The 20,205-nt window shown below is 36.7% G+C and overlaps 1 protein-coding gene across 4 annotated transcripts in view; it reads right to left on the minus strand.

Annotated features, from left to right (window-relative positions):
- LOC121867583 (probable E3 ubiquitin-protein ligase MGRN1) overlaps positions 1-20,205 on the minus strand; it is a 42,328-nt gene that overhangs the window by 19,228 nt on the left and 2,895 nt on the right. For 3 of the 4 annotated variants that reach the window (XM_042367600.1, XM_042367601.1, XM_042367598.1), the window contains exons 2-7: positions 15,681-15,799; positions 14,315-14,553; positions 11,834-12,018; positions 11,550-11,704; positions 8,981-9,108; positions 8,125-8,236 (exon numbers count right to left, since the gene is read on the minus strand). In XM_042367600.1, the coding sequence (XP_042223534.1) occupies positions 8,125-8,236; positions 8,981-9,108; positions 11,550-11,704; positions 11,834-12,018; positions 14,315-14,553; positions 15,681-15,799 (938 nt within the window). Of the gene's footprint in view, positions 1-2,708; positions 2,736-8,124; positions 8,237-8,980; positions 9,109-11,549; positions 11,705-11,833; positions 12,019-14,314; positions 14,554-15,680; positions 15,800-20,205 lie in introns of all 4 variants that reach the window. The other variant, XM_042367599.1, reaches the window with a different exon arrangement.

Here is a 20,205-nt window from a genome sequence, read left to right on the forward strand (position 1 = left end):
TAATAATAATAATAACCAATGAAATTCCGACAACCCACTAATACCCCAGTAAAAAAACAACCCACATATCAATGTACATATGAAGGTATAAAATACTGTATACAGGTATCAACATATTTTAATAATTATATACAGTAATATAAGCTATATAAGTTTTTACACTCTACTTGTCAATCAAGTTGAGTATATTTTTGATCTAGTTAAAAATTATATATGCATATATAATTTTCTGTTTTATCACTTGATATGCAATGCTGTCACGAGAAACTGCACTGTGCATTTTAATGTTGTACTCAAATCAGTTCTGCCCCTCCCCGTCCATTCTTACCAGACTACAAAAATATTGAAAGTACAGTATACACCCTGGTCCACAGTTAGGAACCCCTGCAGTGTAGAGGACAAAACACAGCATAATAGTTGCTGGAAAAAGAAAATCGTATGCCTGGGACAAGGGTATGATTATTGAAGAGTGAAAGAGGATCCCATAAACCTGGCAGCCTATTTGATGCAGTACAGATACACCACCGATTATCCGGCAACTGATGGTCGGGGACCTCCTTTAGTCCGGACAAAATTATGAGGGGGCACTTAACTTCCCTCCCTCCCTCCCAGCCTGGGTGAAGCTAGTTTTAGGCTTAAAGTTTTTATTTTATAAAATGTAGCTAACTAGACTTAGCAGAATATAAATTACATTGCTGGAATCCTTGTAATATAGTGATTAATTTGAGTATAAACATCACATAGTTTGCACAAGAGTACAAAGTGTGTTCTGTAATGTTGCTCAAAATTATGGATTTTTCACATTTAACTTACATTTAATATTTGTTAAGTTTAAGTTTCTAGTAGTCCATGGTGCTTTAGATACACGGGAGGTGTATAATTAGTGGGTCAGAAATGTATTGTTGAGTTATTATTACCTAACCTGGTTGGTCCGGCAAAGCGGATAATCCGACAAGGCTTTGGAACCAAGAGTGCAGGAAAAACGGTGGTGTACCTGTACGACAGATACTGTACAGCACACCATAAACTATGTCTTTTTTCAATTACTGTATCCTGATCACTATATTGATACAGTGGTCCCTTGGTTAACGAGCACAATTCGTTCTAGAAGGTTGCTCGTTAACCGAAACCATTGTTTCAATGGGTTTTTGGGTAATTAGTTCCAGCTCACCAAAAATTGCCTAAAATCAACAAAACAGGTAGTAAAGTACACTTACTTTGAGGTGTGTATGTAGAAGGCTCCTGGATGATGATGGGAATTAGAATGGGGTGGAGGAGAAGGGAGAAGAGAAGGCATTGGGGTGGAAGAGAAGTCACCCCATGGTGCCATTTCACCCATAAAATTTTAGTTCTCTTGGTGTAATTCAAGATAATTTTCTTTAAATCAACACTGCACTGCATTATATATTGTCAAAATGTAAAATAAATTTCAAATTGACCAATAATTTGCTTGGAAACAGAGAAAAAAAGTGTTTAGTTGAAGAGTGTCTGAAGCAAGATGCTACCTCCACTGAAAAGACACATAGACTGACGCCTGTATGGTGTGTTGACAGGCTGTATGGAGGGCAAAAAACTAGCTTCCTATACTTCAATTATGTTCAATAATTGTTAAAATGACTAAAAAATTTTAATATAAAACTTTTAAAATTATTGAATAGCATAAACTTCTTGATATTTACTAAAATAGTAAGGAATTTAAGCCCTAGAACCGATTACTGTATTGGCGGACTAATACTACAGCTGGTGGACCGCCAAAGGCAAGCGAAAACATGTTGAGGTAGGCTCGTAAAAAACTTGTTAATCGAGGGATTGCTCGTTAACCGAAGTTAAGAATTTTATGGAAGGTAACTCGTTAACCGAAATCTCGTTAACCGAGGGATCACTGTATATAACTGTATTTCCTTTCCCAACTGTAAAGTTTGAATTGCATAAGGTGAACTGGTAAGCGATATATTTAATTCACTTATGTGTGTAGCTGTCTGAAGTTATCATAGTACAAAATCTTAATGAAAGAAGGACAGACCCCTGCAAAATTATCACAAAGTTAAGTGTTTACATGCAATCATTACCTATTATTTTATTTTCTCAACAAAGACAACTTTGAAGAAGCTTTAGTTTCAGCCTACATGCTCCCTAATTCATGCTATTTACAACTACCCTGTACAGTACGTACTTTGTAATGACCATTCCTACATACATTCAAAGGATGACTTTTGACATGCAAAAATCTTTGTTAAACATTTTGATTACTCTGTATTATTTCCAGCCCTTCTGCATTGAACAACCAACACCAGTACTTAAAATGCCTACTAATTTAGTCCATTTAGGTTTCTTAAATTCAATAATAAACATACAACCAAAAGTTGGCACAATAATTACAAATGTTATTGCAATTTCAAACAGGTGTCAGGGCTCAACACTACAATAGTAGCACATAAATATTCACCAAAGTAGCATCAGTACACACTCTTAATAACTTGCCTGACCAGGGAAGTTGTTTGAAATCAGTATTACCTAAGAAATATTCTAGTTATTTTTAATAAAAGAACTTTGAAATGAAATTCATTGTCAACTGTTTACACACATAATTGTTCCCTGTAAAATGCATACATGCAAGAGTGAAGCAATGAGTGCTAATGTTAGTTAATGCATGTGTTGGCAACTGTGGGGCTGTATCCTATTAAAAACACTTTTTAATATTGAGTTACCTTGTTAATGAATATGTGAGTTACTTGCTGAATTAGCATGTCAAACAACAAGCAGAATTAGTGTTATGATAGTGAGTAATTTATTCTATATTGTATATATATTAAGGCTACCAAAATCTTATTCTTGTAGAAGTCTAGCGTCCATCTGTTTGTGGAATCCTGTCTTGCAGTTCATTTTTATGTGAAATATTGAGATAACGATCAAGGATTGGAATCATTTTACATAATTGTAACTTATAAGCTTTACCAGGTATGTCTAGCTGTACTGTAATGCAAATTCAGTTATTATCATATTTCAGGAATCATCTTTAAATTTGATACAAAGCCTTATTTCACAAGAAGATTAACCACTGTAACACTACCTGCAGGGTTTAGGTGAAGTTAAGGTAGATTAGGTTAGGTTAGGTTAGGTTGGTTAATCTTCAGATAAAATAAGCTGGGGTGTCTAATCTTCAGAAGATCCTCTCACTTAACATTACAGGGGTCCTCATCATACGTCGGGGATGTGCTCCAGAGAAAAATGACTTGGGGTGAAACATTTTACAATGCAGAATTCCCCCCCCCCCTGAAGAATTAGTGTAATTAGGGGTACTGGCATATGCATTACATAAGAACATAGAATGGAGGAAACTGCAACGGGACTATTGGCCCATACTGGGCAGTCCCGTTTACACCCAACCCCTATTGCTCATATATCCATCCAACCTATATTTGAAGCTACCCAGTGTGTTTGAGTTAATAGTGATGTTTGGTAACTTGTTCCACTCATCCACCATTCTACTTCCAAACCACTGCTACGAGCTCATTAGTGTCGTCAGTAAATTTACGGTATTTTACAGCATATAAGATGCACTTTTGGGCCGAAAAATGGACCCCCAAAAATTAGTCTGCATCTTACATGTGAAGTTGAGGTCTTCCATAAGCTAATGAATTTCCTAGATACAGTCTCCAGTAAGCTAAATTCTACCTAACCCAACTTCAGAATTAAAAATATGATATTGCTTATTTAAACACATTATTATTATTTTAATTAATTAAAAAAATAATTATTGCATAAATAAAAGCTCAATTTATAACTACGTACTGTAATGATTATGATAACCTGAGACAATTAACGTCCATATGGCAGACACCCAACTCTTCAGAGGTAGCTAAGCAGTAACCATTTCTGAACTCTTACAAGCATTACAATCAATTAATGCCATACCTGCAACATTTATTTTTAAATCTACAAATACTTGTACTTGATAAATGAAAATTTACAGAAAATTTTCTTTTCACATTTGCATCTGTCAACATTGCTGGCCAGGTTAGACTCGCCACTATAACCACCAGACTACTGGTGTTATGGTGGTTTTTCAACTCGTATTTTTAGGTAGATATACAGTAGAACGTCGATTAAAAGCGATTCAATTTAAGATTATTGATTTAAAGCGACACCCACAATTAAGGACAATGTTTTAATATAAAGCAAATCTTTCCTATTTTGCACGAGTCAATCTGGCGCATCATATTTTAAAATTCGCACCTAATGTTTCTCTGAGCATGCTACACTGTTCTAAGAGCAAAGCTGTACAGTCAACCCTCACTTTACGCGGTTAATGTAACCCACAGGGTACCGCGTAAAGTGAATAACATAACATATGGGATTAAATGAAATAGAGACCAGCTGACCCCCAAACTCCACTTTTTCCAACACAATACCTATGTTCTAGTAAAAATAACATCTTAATTTTATGATGGTACATGCACACAATTAATACTTAAGAGAAATAGAGAAATACAGTCGCCAAGTTAATGTCCATTCAAATAATGGACTCGACTCCCTCCCCCTCTTCTCACACTACACTCGCTGGCTCTTCCCTCTGAGAAATTTTGGGGGGAAAACCAGGTATAGTAATAAATAATTCCTCAAACTAAAGTTAGGATAATATAATTGACATTGCTGGATTCCTTGTAAGACCAGGAATATTTTGAATATAAATGTCATATATTTTTCACAAAAGATAACATATTTACTCAGAGTAAACATTACATCTAAAATTTGTAAGTCTAATGCAAAATCTATGATGTTTATATTCAAAATGATCATCAAATTGTAAGAATTCCAGCAATGTAAATTATATTCTGGCCGGATAATTTGTATGAATTTTATGAGCTAAATAAAAAAATTATACTTCACCTGTGTAAAGGGGTACACCCACCGCGGAATGTGAGCATCCTGGGTTCTGGCAGGGCACCGCTCGTAAACGTGGAAACGCGGAATGTGGGACCGCGTAAAGTGAGGGTTGACTGTACTGTACATGTACTAAATGATTACTAAAATTTTTGTCTAGTGCAAACTATAGCATGATTATATTCAAATTAATCACTATCTTATACGAATTCCAGCAATGTAGATTATATTCTCCCCGGTCACTTCTGTGACATTTTATAAAAAACAAAAACAAACTCAATCTAAAGGACATAAATATATAAATACCTCACTAGACCTTCAGCCCCAACTGTCAAAAGTGTCACTGTCACATCCCCCCCCCTCCCATCTTCCCAGCCAGGGTTGGGTGGTTATAGGCTTATAGTTTTTATCTTATATAATGTCACAGTCTAAAGTTAGGAGAATATAATTTGCATTGCTAGAATTCTTGCAAGACAGCGAATAATTTGAATATAAACATTATATATTTTGCTCAAGAGATAAAATTTTTAGCCCTTTGTAATAAAATTAATTAGAACTAAAATTTGTATGTCTAATGCGAACTATAGCATGTTTATATTCAAACTAATTACTATCTTATAAGAATTAGAGCAATGTTAATTATACTCTCCCAGGTCAGTTTAGTGACATTTTATTAGAGAAAAACTTAAGTCACTCTTAAGGACAGATAAATAAATAAGCACTACTAAACCTTGGCATCAACTGTCAAACATATCAACTCACCTCCTCCCCCCCCCCAATCTTCCCATCAGCTGATCGCCAGTAAACAGACCATTTCACGTCCCATAATTTTAGCTGTGTTGATTTAAGAGTGTTTGTTTTAACATAATACTACAAAAAGCAATGTTTTGTTTATTTTAGGAGATGGACTGAGGTGCATCTGGGTAGACTCTCAGTCTTTTTAGTATTTTGTGTTTCTCTCAAGTACCAAACTACATTATTCCATTGAAACAACACTTCGCTTGAGTGCGAATTCGTTTTAAAGTGACCTCTCTTGGAATGTATCTCGTGTTATATCGACGTTCTACTGTACGTAATTTTCTTCATGAATTTTTACTCAGTTGCATGCACACACCATCCTACATATATATTATGAAAAAGTAGAAGAAATACTTGTCCTTAGGGCAAACACATACAGGGAAAATACATTTATTTGGACACGAGTTAGCTGCTAAAATGGGGGATGCGTCTCATATGGCCGTGTGTCTTATATGCCGTAAAATACAGTATATCCTTTTGTACTAAATTAGGTCAATTTAATTAATAATACAGTCGTCCCTTGGTTATAGCACACTCGGTTATCGCGATTTTCGTTATCACGCCTCCATCAAAATCTGCCCACCTGCCGTTATAGCGCATTTTCCTTGCCGAGAATTTGGTTATCACGCATTTGCCTCCAGGTGTAATGTTAACCTACATCCATTGAGGATAAAATCTTTCAACTACAAATTGACAATAACACATTTGCTGTAATCAGACATATCTAGTTGCCTCAACAATTGCAACCCCAGTTGCAATTGGGGTTGCAATTTCAAATTCTGTGTCATTACTAAGGAATAACGAAGTCTTTGGTGCACTCTAAGATTGAGAGAAAACGGAGGACTCAGGCGTCCTGAAGCGAGAGAAAACGGACTCCTCTGATGGGGGACACAAGCACTCACACATGCCACTCATACTGACAGACTTGACACTCACTTACTTGACAAGTTTTACCAACCATAAAGACAGTTGAAGCTTTCATCTTCACTCACAATGGATCTTGAATGTTCCAACTATAATCAGTCATATCTAAGTTGCCTCAACAATTGCAATCCCAGTTGCAATTTCAAATTCTGTGTCATTACTAAGGAATAACGAAGTCTCTGGTGCACTCTAAGATTGAGAGAAAACGGAGGACTCAGGCGTCCTGAAGCGAGAGAAAACGGACTGCTATGATGAGGGACTCAAATAAAGAAAGACATAGCTACATGTTTTATGGACTACAGTATTAAGCATACCCTTTTCATCACTTTGTAATAAACCTAGCCATGCCTATGTGTGTTTATGATATTTACCATAATATCATATATACATATTTAGTGGGTCTAAATAGTCGTAAAATGGGAAACTTGAGGTTGGGTCTTGGGTGCCTGGAACCAATTAGAATAAATCCGATAGGTTCTGTACTTTCGTTATCGCGTTTTTCGTTATCACGCACTCGGCGGGGTCCCAATTAGGCGTGATAACCAAGGGATGACTGTAATAAAAAAACAGTGTAAAAGGTCCATAAAGTCATAGTGAGCTGTAGTAGTGAGAAACACGACAGCATATAGCCAGCGACTTGGACTTGTCAGTGCGAGATTCCAAGGGACACGAACTTTATGGGAATATTGTATGTAAAGTAGTTTACAGGGTCAAGAGAAAGTGAAACATCACTTACCCCACTAGACAAGTGTTCTACAGGATTTAGTGCAGTTCACCCCATTAATTAGAGCTGGGTCGGTTACCCAGTTATCAATTCAATAGTTCATATATTGAGATACAGTAAAAATATTTAAATATTAAATACATTTTGCAATCACAGGGGCTGATCCAGGTATATCAAAAGGGGGGTCCAAGAAGTTGTGGGTGGAGGAACAGGGTGAGCACAGCGAGCCCACCCAGCTGAGTGCAATATTGCATTAAAGAAAAAATACTGAAATTTTCTGATGAAAAGTGGGGGGCCAGACCCCCCTTGGATCCGCCCCTGAATCACCCTTTCCCCCCATGAAAAATTTTTTTTACTTAAGACTTTTTTTTTTAAAGAAATCATATTTATTTGCTCTGCCAACTGATACTGGGTGTCAAAATCAATATACAGTACTGTACTGTACATTACTTAAAATGTCACTTTGAGTCTGAAACCTTAAATTTCATTATTAATAGTATTTTTTTTTTTTAATTTTCCCAACATATGTTTACAGCTGAATAAGTTAACTTAATATGAGAACTGTATAAATTTACAAAGAAGTCTTGGATGATTTTTAAGCTTCTCTTGGTACTTTGGTATAAAATACTATTAAAGCATAAAATGTAATTCTATAGTATGAAATTCTTATGCTGGACATCATTTATCCAATAACATAAAATTTCTGGATGTCTGGATAGTAAATTTTACAAACCAACCCAGCTCTAGTGAATGGCAATAAGATACTGAATTGTAAAGTTGTTAAATAATCCTACCTCTGAGTTTGGCTGTGGATTGGTACATGTTCCAGAACTTTTCTGTAAGGCTTTAATCTGCAGGAGAGCTCGGAACGGAGCACGGCAAATAGGGCAATTGTTGGCTTGGTACCTGAATATAGAATACAACATTTCTTAATACAACAATAACACTTATGGAAAAATTATCTGATGAAACAATACAGTACAGGTATACCCCAAAAACCGACGTCCCATTAACCGACGATTACACTAGTTGACAAGGGTTCGGTAACACGGCTCAAATATGCTGCACTTTATTAATTTTGTGGTGCTGATTTCAAATAAGGCAATAAAAAATGTCAATTATGTAACATTTTTATGATATATGTGTATATGTAGTGTAGGAATATAAGATACGTACTGCCTTTTCTTTGGGCTTACCTGTTCATTTACTATACAGTATTAATCTAATTTTTATATCCTAACATGATGTAATATCAAAAGCTAGACTAGATAATATAAAGAATTTCTGTAGATGATGACAGCATCAACACACATTTATCATGAGTAAATGTGGCAATACCTCCCACCAAGTGAATGGGTTCGACACTGCACAAATGGTCTGTTTTCACTTAGTTCCCGATTCCATCGGGATATATTGAATTATTGCTATTGTAATTAAATAATTGTAGGTAACATGTACTAGTTTAAGTCATCACTTAAGTTTAGGCAACAATTAATCAAAATTTAGCACAAAAAGGAAAACGATAATACATAAACCTCTGTACTGTACTGTATACAATATCAGTATTCAAGTAACATCTTTCACCCTTCCAAGCCATTTCCTACTATAATGGAGGATGGCACATATGAGACAATCAGATTTCTGAAGTACCTGAGAGAGTCAGCACAGCAGTTACACAGACACAAGTGACGGCATGGCAGGATTAGAGTGTCACGCAGGTCACACATGCAGATAACACATTCAGCCCCGTTGTCCTCAGTATCTTCCTCTGTTGAAACCTAAAATACAGTACATCCATGATGAGTATAACAGTAAAATATAATATATATATACTATACACAATTAAATTCAAAGCAAGTTCAAAAATGGAAAAGTTTGGGAGAGGAGGAAAAGTACCATGACTGGGAAGGTTCAAAAGATACCATGCAGTACAGTATAAGTATACAAGTATAATCAGGGCTTCAGAAACTCACTCACCCGAGGCAAGTGGAAAACCTTTAGGGCGAGTTAAATTTTATATGTACTAGCCCGCCGGGCACGTGGTAACTTTGCTGCATGCAAAAGTGAAAATGTCTAACATTGTTTGGCTATAAAGAAAAAAATGGTCTTATGTAAAAACCGAAATACACTGCAGGGGGTATATATTTTTTCAATTAAAATACTGTAATAAAAAAAGTATTATCTCATAAGCAAATGCATTTTAACCACTCTTTTTATTAATAACAATTATGCATCTGTATGTTCTTTGCAGCTACCTGTTTCCATTTTATGGAACATTTGTTCCTGTCCACAAAGAAAACTGAGAAAAAAATCAGTACACAGCATCTGAGTTTCAGTCTTCATCGCGTGACACGTAAGTTTGCAAGATGAAAATGTGGCACTACCTTGCAAATGTTTCAGAGCCCTCCACGAAGAGAGAAAAATAAATAAAATGATGAAAAATGTGATGCAGGAAAGCAAAATGAAAAGGACTTTAGTAAGGAGACCCTGGCAACACTCGTTGATCATTTCCAATCATCCTACAACAACAGAAGGTGGACATACATCCAAAGTATCTGGGGAATGGGTAAAGCTGAAGACTAGTTTTTACATGGGCAACAGCTTGGAAGAGACCAAAGACTGTGACATGGCCACACCTGAATAGGGAGAATGGTCAGGACTGCCCTAACATGCTTGCACTGATTGACCTCGTTCTTACTCTCCCATCCTCAACTGTTTAGAGTGAGTGAGGTTTCAGTGTCATGAACTTTACAAAGTTTGATTGGAGTATGAGTTTTTCATGTACTAATACCCATAGTGACCTACTAACTGTCAAGCTGCAGTCACCTGAAATCGAGGACTTTAACCCCACCCAAGCAGTAACACTTTGGACCCAACCCAAGACAGGTACCAAGCAGAAGAGGAAACACATGGATTATCTCAGATGTGCAGCTGTTGCACCATCTACCTCCAGAGAGGAAGAATTGACATACAAATTAGAATCTCTCACTAATGAGACCGAGTGTAATACAGATCATGAAGAGGAGGAAGACTTGATGGAAGGGGAAATGATGAACTGCCAACCAAATTAGAGTAACAATAACCTGGATGATCTTGATTGTGACTAATTTGCAGTGATGGGTTATTGAACTATAGTACTGTACTATAGTTTTAACTCTACCCAGTAGTTTTAATAATTACAGTTGTTACTTCCAATTCCAATAAATTCCTTCAGTCATTTATTTATGTTTTATAATGTAACTTTCATTCAATCATTTCAAATGTTAGATACAGGGAATTCCTATAATTTGGCAAATATTTTGGGTGAGTGGAAATTTTTTTAAATTCAGCAAGACTGTAATGTATTACTCTCTCACAATTACAATGACTGATAATATCAAGAGTGACTTATTCCAAGGAAAAAGTATATATAAGAGTTGGGATTTGAACCTGATAAAAGTTAAAAATACGTGTACTTGTATTATAGCAAAGACCCACTGTACACGTATTATAGCAAAGACCCAATGTACACATTTTAATCATCTAGACTTTTTGGTTGAGTTGGATCTCTCGCCCTCCATTGCTGTGTGGTCTAAACTAGAAGCAAGCATTGACTATGTTGACCATGTGTTGTTATTCAATTCATACAGTTACAACATCCTCATAAAGCCCCCATTGCCATGTTCACCCATCACTGCTTTCTAGATCTTCATTTCCTTCGCTTCTATTGTTTTTCACATTCCTTTATCTACTTTTTGGTCTTCACCTACCTCCTACTGCCCAGTTCTAAATTATTCAACAATTTCCCATTTATCCCCCCACCTTTTTTTATCATATTCGCACTTATCAGCTTACTAGCTGTTAGGGCGCTCTATCCAGTGTTAGCACAGGAGGAAACCGCGTACCAGGAAACCTGTGGTGTTTGGTAGTGAGGGTCACACTGGATAACACCCTTCTCACGTGTGTCCGGGTTGAGGCGCAAACCCTTAACATATTGGTGAGAGTTATGCGCGTTACCGCTGTACTTATTTTCAATACCTTTTGCATCACTCTTCTAGAGCTTGATTCACATGCTTTTCCCAGTCATAAATGTCAAGCAATTCTTTCCTTCCTTAACATTGGAAAAGTGACTTCTCTTCTGCTGAAATACAGTAAATGATTTTTCTAACTTACTATACTTTATAATACTGTTCTGAACTACCACTGTATAAAATTTCTATGTAATGAGTTCACAACTAACCTTACAATTATCTGCATTCTTATTTTCTATGCCATAGATTTCTTGTAAAAGATACGAGAGGCCATCTACAAACAATTTCTGTTTTAAGGGCTTTAATGCATAGCCATCACTGTGTTTTTCCACAACTGCAAAAGTAACATGGGACTGACGGGGATCTGCAAAGATAAAGGATTAAAACCTTACTAAAAATATATACATTATGGTGGCATAAGATTAAATAAAATAATTTTCTGTTATACACTATTATTAATATATGCCAAGAATTCTTTTTTAAAGTTGCTTACCCTCTCCTTCTTCTGCAACACAATAAATGACAATGGGTAAAACCTCTCTGTCAAAGCTGTATAAAAGCTCTTCTTCAGGATACAGAGAAGGATCAAAGACATGACACACTTGAGAGAACTGCTGGTTTGCCCCTCTCTTGTAGTGGTATGTTTCTGAATTCATACTTGGGTCACGTGGAGTGTAGCTGTTGCAAAATAAAATAAATATTTAGACAAAGCTTAAAAATTTTATTTTCCTACAGTAGAAATCATTCTATTAGTGAAAATAAGGGTCTGATTTTCAAAGGTCTGATTAAAAAAAAAAAAAAAAAAAAAACGAAAATGATACCTAAGAGGAAAATGATTTTTGAAGGCTCTGGGAAAACTAAAGGTTCCATTGACAGTGTACCACTTTCCATGGTGATACTGGCAAGACATTTTAAATGATACAAGAATTATACCACAAAAGAAGCATGTCAAGTACTGCAGTGACAATAGATAACAGTAATGCCACAGGTCATGTTTCAAGTTATTCAAGTTATGACCACACACGGAGCAGAACAACTTGATATTGCACTGTAGATGAGTGAACAGCTCACCAGAACTGGTGGTTAGGTCTCCCAATATCTTGAACTTTCAGAGAAAACTAGACAAGCACTAGGTAAACAAATATATACAGTATAGTTTCGGTTTACGCGGTCAATTAAACCCGTGGAGGTTCGTGTAAAACGAGAAACGTGTAATCGAAATAACAGAACATATGGGATTAATTGAAATAGAGACTGGGCCGACCCCCAGACTACCCTTTTTCCGACACAATACAGTGACCCCTCGGTTAACGAACTCAATCCGTTCCAGAAGGTCGTTCGTTAACCAAAAAGTTCGTTAACCGAAACCATTGTTTCAATGGGTTTTTGGGTAATTGGTTCCAGCTCACCGAAAATTTCCTAAATTCAACAAAAATGGTAGAAAGGTTCACTTACTTTGCGGTGTGTATGTAGAAGGCTCCTGGATGATGATGATGATGATGATGGGATTTAGAATGGGGGTGGAGGAGAAGGAAGAAGAGAAGGCATTGGGGTGGAAGAGAAGTCACCCCATGGCGCCATTTCACCCATAAAATTTTAGCTCTCTTGGTGTAATTCAAGATTATTTTCTTTAAATCAACACTGCACCGCATTATATATTGTCAATATGTAAAATATATTTCAAAATGACCAATAATTTGCTTGGAAACACAGAAAAAAGCGTTTAGTTGAAGAGAGTCTCAAGCAAGATGTTACCTCCAGTGAAAACAGAGAGAGACTAACGCCTGTTTGCTGTGTTAAGAGGCTGGATGCCACGCATTAAACTAGTCACTTTACCTTCAATTATGTTCAATATTTGTTAAAATGACTAAAAAATTGAATATTAAACTTTTAAAACTATTGAATAGTATAAACTTCTTGATATTTACTAAAATAGTAAGGAATTTAAGCAGTAGAACCGATTAATGTATATTGGCGGACTGACACTAAAGCTGGTTGCCTGGTCAGTGCAAGCGAAAACATGTTGAGGTCGGTTCGTAAGAAATTCGTTAACCGAATTTTTGTTCGTTAACCGAATTGAAGATCCTTATGGAAGGCAGTTCGTTAACCGAAATTTCGTTAACCGAGGCGTTCGTTAAACGAGGGGTCACTGTACGTACGTTGTAGTAAAAATAACATCTTAATTTTATGATGGTATGCACACACAATTAATATTTAAGAGAAATATCAATAATATTAGGTTTTTTAACATTTACGTTAGTAGAAGAGATGGCTGGGCGGGGGTTTGGTTCCGAGGCAGAGGGCAGATTATTGGCCCTCACCTGTATCACTTGTATCACCTGTATCACTATCCACCACAGAGGCTTGCAGGGCCTCTTTGTCAAACCCCTCAAGTCCATATCCTCACTATCACTATCACTGACTTGGGCTGGCCGTGGTGGGTGGTGGGTGAAGAACTCGGAAATGTTTTGTTGACTGGGCAAGCAAGGTTAAATAGACCAATCACAGCGCTCGGCGGCAAGGGTGCTTGGGTGGAAAGGATACGTGGCCCAATCACAGTCTGAAACGTCATCTGACGTCAGGGTGACCTAGCGCGCACCTTGTCCGCGCCGCTTCCCACGTAAATGCTGGAATGTACAGCGTAACTAATAATTGGCACGTCTGGCCAGGTGCCGCGTAAATGACCAACCGCGTAAAGGAAATCCGCGTAAACCGAGACTATACTGTATATTACTCTTACAGAACCATAAATATGGTACTGTATAGTGTATACTGTATTGAAAAGACACTAGCCTGTTTGCTTCAGTAGTGAATGATGTTATTGAGACAGAAGATGATCTGAACAAACAGACCACAGGCATTCATCCAGATATGACATATGTTACACAAGTAAAACCTGAGGCAATAAATCTACTGAAATCTCTCAAAGATAGTTAGAGGGGATGAAACATCCATACTCATATTCAGAACTCACTTCATGCCACTGGTTGTGACCTCTTCTGAGCAAAAGTACATGATGGTGATTGCACACCGCACATCACAGTCAAATGTAAATTCAATATTGAATCTGGATGCTGCAGTAGTGTCATCAAGTTCTTTTAGAGTAGCAGATTCATCAGGTGCACGGACAAAACGTAAACTCTCCTTTCTAATGTTGATAAGTGCTTTTAGAGTTTTGCTCGGTTCATTTGCAGTTGGAGCTGGGTATGGAAACTGAAAATAAATACAAATTACAATAATTAAAAAATAAATACACCTAGTATGTTATCCATGACATGTCAGAGATGCGTCACACCTTAACAATAGTACACTGCTGTACAATACTAGATAAATCCCTTCTTAGCCTGTAGGATAATGGTTGGGAGGCCAACTAGATGTCACTCTTACATGCCTACTACTGTACTTTCAAGAGTACAAGTACTCCTCATTTTATGACCAATAATCAAACTGCATGTACTGAGAAGAAATCAATGAGAATCTTCTAAATGCACTACTGGCATGAATGACAAATGGTAATCTTCTGTAGGAATGGTTAATGTGTTAACTGTTACTGGTATGTGCATTAGTAAGAGTTGTTTATAGTACCTCCTGTATGTATTACGGAGGACAACCTTTGATTGTCTTTGGGACTTGCGACCCTGTCTTGTCATTAAGAGGACACTTGGATGTTCTACGATTAATGCCCAGTTCCCGCTCTGTAAAAGTGGGTTGGCAATATGGAAGGATATCAGTATTCAACCGTAAGACTTGCTTCAAATTTAATTGCCTGATAGCAACCGGGACATCATAACATTGGGTAATCACGGCTAACCCACGCAAGCACAGAAAATGGCTGATGATGATTGAGTATGTACAGTACAGTATTTATTTCTTTAGAAATAGCATAATATTGTGCATAATGAATACAGAAAGACCTACCCGACATTCGCTAAGGACACCTAATATCAAGAAACAAGAAATTATGTAATTTTAGAGGTAATATTTAACATTACTAAATGACAGGAGCGTGGTAAAGGAACAACAGTCAATAAAGAGCCAAGAGAATGAGAATATGCACACACCTATAAATTGTTTTCATATCTATTATCAACTTATAGGTGTTTCTGTTTGAAAATTCAGCCTAGGTACCTTCAAAATTCCCAGCCACGAAAGCATCCCCCTAAATAATTTGTTTCTTTTTGGAAAAATAGTTTCTTATACGTACCGGTATCACAATTTCACACATAGCATGGGTTTTACGGAAACTACCTGTAAACTAAATCTCACATGGATAAAAGATAGAAGCATTTATTTGCTAACCACAGATTATACACTATACTGTACAGTAAAAATTAACTTACAGGAGCAGGACGTGATCCTAAAAAGTTGACGTCCATGTTCTCACCAAAGAGATACATCTCTGGCTGAGCTGTATCAAACCGTTCCCCTCCCATTATAAAATGACTGCTGAAGTAGTTTCCTGGAAATCATAAGAGATAAAAAAAGCATTAAACAATAGCAAAACATATTAAGTGAGAAGAAACATACCCCATATTTTTGTGATGTGACCTGTGGTGTAATGGTCAGCATGCTCGCCTTGCAAGCGAGCAGACCCGGGTTTGATCTCCGGGCAGGGTGACACTATGGGCAAGCTTCTTTATGGCATTTGTCTATCTTCCCAGCAGTAATTGGGAACCTGGATGTTAATCGATTTGCGTATCGTGTTCCGGGGTGATGGTTAGCCATTGCAGTTGGCGAGGCGTCCGGTCTTCTCAGACTATTCCTTGACACTGGTTCATGCAACTCGTTAATTTAGGGTGTGATTGTGGTGTTGGCAACAGCTTCTACACCTTAAACAAATTCACGCCTAGGTGGCCCTTGGGCCGGCCATCCTCATTACATGAGGGGTAACCATTACATATAACTACTTGCTGGAGCTATTCATTTGCTGGAGATACAGATTATTCTCCTGAAGCCTTGTAGTAACTCCAGTGAATGAAAACAAACTAGCAGCTGTGGTTGAGATTCAAACACCTGCTTGGAGTAGGGGTAAACAAAATGGTATTGGTGCAGTTTATATGCAGTTTCATAATAAAATGTGAAACAATTTTTTTTTTTTACTTATAAAATGACTGTATGGAATCTAAGAGTACATTTCTGTGTAAGCCATTATATTATTGCACCATTCATGGGTGTACTGGGGTCAAAATCCCCTGCCCCCCTTTCATCAGAAAATTTCAATCCTTTTTTTTTATTGCAGTACATATTGCACTCAGAGGTTTTTGTATAGTAAAAAGTGACCTCAGTAATAACTCTTAATATCAAAGTGCACATGGGTTCAAAATGACCTTAAAATGCCCACGATATTGGTAAGATTTCAAAATAATTTCTGAGGACTTTCAGTGCACTGCGCTATATATTGTCAATATGTAAAATAAATGTCAAAATGACCAATAATTTGCTTGGAAACACAGAAAAAAAGCATTTAGTTGAAGAGAGTCTCAAGCAAGATGTTACCTCCAGTGAAAACAGAGAGAGACTAACGCCTGTTTGCTGTGTTAAGAGGCTGGATGCCGCGCATTAAACTAGTCACTTTACCTTCAATTACGTTCAATAATTGTTAAAATGACTAAAAAATTTAATATTAAACTTTTAAAATTATTGAATAGTATAAACTTCTTGATATTTACTTAAATAGTAAGGAATTTAAGCCCTAGAACCGATGAATGTATTGGCGGACTAATACTACAGCTGGTTGACCGCCCAGTGCAAGCCAAAACTTGTTGAGGTCGGCTCGTAAGAAACTCGTTAACCGAGGGGTTGCTCGTTAACCGAATTTAAGAATCTTATGGGAGGTAACTCGTTAACCGAGGGACCACTGTAGGTGTATATTTCATTACCACTGTACTTATTACAAATTGCCCTCTACAACAGTAAATCAATGCATACCCCAGAAATCAAAGAAGTGAGGGAATAAGACTGGGTGGATGAATCACAAATTCAGGAAAACCACCAAAAGAAAATATCACATGTGGAAGAAATACTGGAGCACAAAACATCATATGGATTAAATAGTTTACAAATGAGCCCTAAATGTAGCCAATCAAGAAATTAGATCAGCTAAGCAGCACTTCCAGATGAAGCTAGCCTAATACATAAAGAAAGATCCCAACACCCGTATTATTAAACAGCATCTTCCCTTGAAGAGGGTCGTCGTGTTTCAACCCGAGTTTAAAATTAAATGAGAGGTACACCGCAGTACAGTATTGTACTTAATGGGGTGGTGTGGTGGTAAAATTAACTAATTCCAATAAAATTAATTTATAATATTGGAATTAGTTAATTTTACCGCCACACCACCCCATTAAGTACTGTACTGCGGTGTCCCTCAGGACTCATTTAGTTTAAAACTCGGGTTGAAACACGACGACCCTCTTCAAGGGAAGATGTTGTTTAATAATACGGTTGCAAGTCTTTTTATGCATATATACTGTATGAACCAGGAGCAAAACGAAAACCAAAGATACTGTTGGCCTTCTAATGGATGTAATGAATGTGGCCCTGGAGCATGATATACAGACAGCAGATGCCCTAAATGATTTCTTTGCATACGTGTTCACACAAGAGACAGTGGATAACATGCTAGTAGCTACCTAGGAGCATGTATCTGTATACCTCAGGGGTGGAAAGTTAATTGAAAGGAATTGTTGGCTTGAAAGAATTTAAAGCCCCTGGAAAGGATGGACCACAGACCAAGGTGATAAAGGAGGTGGTAAATGGAAGAGTTAATGTACAGTATATGATCCTTTGACTGTATCTTTGCACATACATAAACAAGTAAAGGTAGCTTCCTTGACAGCTCCCTGAATTGTGGAGAAGCATGTTAATAATGAAAACACTAGAAAACAAAAAATAGGAAATTTACAATTCCTCCAGTCATTTCTTTCTATTTATGAGGTAAGAAACATGTTCTACAGCTACTGTAAAAAATTTCCCTAAAGTGACTTCTTCCCAAGAGTCTGACATCTAAAGTATTACTCTGTTTGGTTAGGTTTAGTTAGGTGAGGTTAGTTTGATTTTGTTTGGTTAGGTCATCAGCCTCAAGTAATCAGAATGAATACCGGACAAATAGCAGAAGGGCTAATATTCCTCAAACACTGACAATGAGCCTAAATCATATGCCAGTGTTTGAGGAATAATTACCCAGTAAATGAATACAATGAACATATTAGGTTAGGTTTTTGTAGTTATGTTCCTATTCCATATATTCCTTGCTTCGAAGCCCTGCCCACCTTTGGTGGGACCAGGGTAGTTAAAGTAACAAATCTATGTATTATGTAGTTCCCCTAACCTTTATTATCACCACTATATTCAGCATGAAAACTGCATTTAAAAAATATTGTTCATGCCTAAATTATTTGTTGGTGTATGCAGAATAATTACCAACAGAAGTAAGGGTGAAGGTGGAGGAGACAGCACCAGAAATAACATGTGCATTTGAACCAAAATTTCTGGAGATACTAATTCCATGATACTGAACACGAAAATGGAAGCAAGAATACACAGAACCTAGTAGAATCTAATCTAACCTAACTTCCTAACCTGTGCATTGTCGTTTCAATTTTCTTATGATCATCCACACAAAATCTCTAGAAATAATTGATGAATTCAATCTAACTTAAATAGTGACAAACACACCTAATGAGATCATTGTTCATTTCTTGACATGTGAACAGAGACTGCTGGCACTCGCACAACAGACAATGTGAACCAAAACACGGTAACCATGGGAGATCTTTGCCTACATAAGATGTAATGACATGAAAGTACTGCCATGAGATGAGCGTTTGCAGTGTTTTTACTCTGTTATTTGCCTGCCCACAATCAAGTAATTTATGATTCAAGGATAGACTAAAACGAAAAAATACTACAATGATTTCTCTGACTTTATTAATCAGTTTCATCCAAACAACAACTGTAATTTGGAGCAATTCCATAAAGTTCTTCTGGTGCTAACTGTCTCCTCCACCTTTACTTAAGTAAGATAAGGTCCGTGACTGGACAAATAACCACTGCCTAGAAAAATGTAATTCCTCCATACGTTTTAGGATATTCTTTAGGTAAGAAAGAAGGGTAATTACTGATGACTGACTCGCCGGTGATTTAGCATAGTAAACAATTATAAAAGCGGCACAATTACACAGTGTTTTACAGAGGACACAGTCATCGTTTCTGCAATTTCTTTTTTACCTAACCTTAACATAAAACCATTTTATAGAGGACACTCATAGTTTGTGCAAATGTTTTATTTTTTCAAATCCAACCTAACCTAACCCCTTAGCATAAAACCAATGCATTACTGCCAAGAAGACAAAGTAGTGTGCACCTTAGGTAGCTAATTATCTACCAAACGAAGCATTTGCACAAGAAATGATTATCATATCAGAACTCACTGAAGACAATATACAGTACAGTGGTAAGAAAATAAACACAAAAACAAATAACCTATGTTTAATATTCAGGTGCTTGGTATCATTTTCTAAATATTTACCAAGTTACCTTCTATAAAAAAAAATGGTAAAATTATGGTTTCGGTCATCCACCAATTTGGAAGGTGTTCAATCAAAACCCATCGAAAAAACATAATTTCAACCTAACATAAACTAACCTAAACGAAACTTAAAATCCTAGAATTTGTTGGATGACTGAAACGATAACACTGAAAAAAATGTCTAAATTTGCTCGTTAAACCGTGCCCCCGATTCAGAATAACGTAAAGGTGTAGATAACGGCTACCACCAGAAGTTGTTTGTTGATTTTCTTTATTTTTGCTGTACTTATTGTTTTGATGCTTTTAAGTACTGTATATTAAAAGAAACGACAACT

Source organism: Homarus americanus, unplaced genomic scaffold (assembly GCF_018991925.1).
Source record: "Homarus americanus isolate GMGI-L3 unplaced genomic scaffold, GMGI_Hamer_2.0 scaffold27457, whole genome shotgun sequence".
Lineage (NCBI taxonomy): Eukaryota > Metazoa > Arthropoda > Malacostraca > Decapoda > Nephropidae > Homarus > Homarus americanus.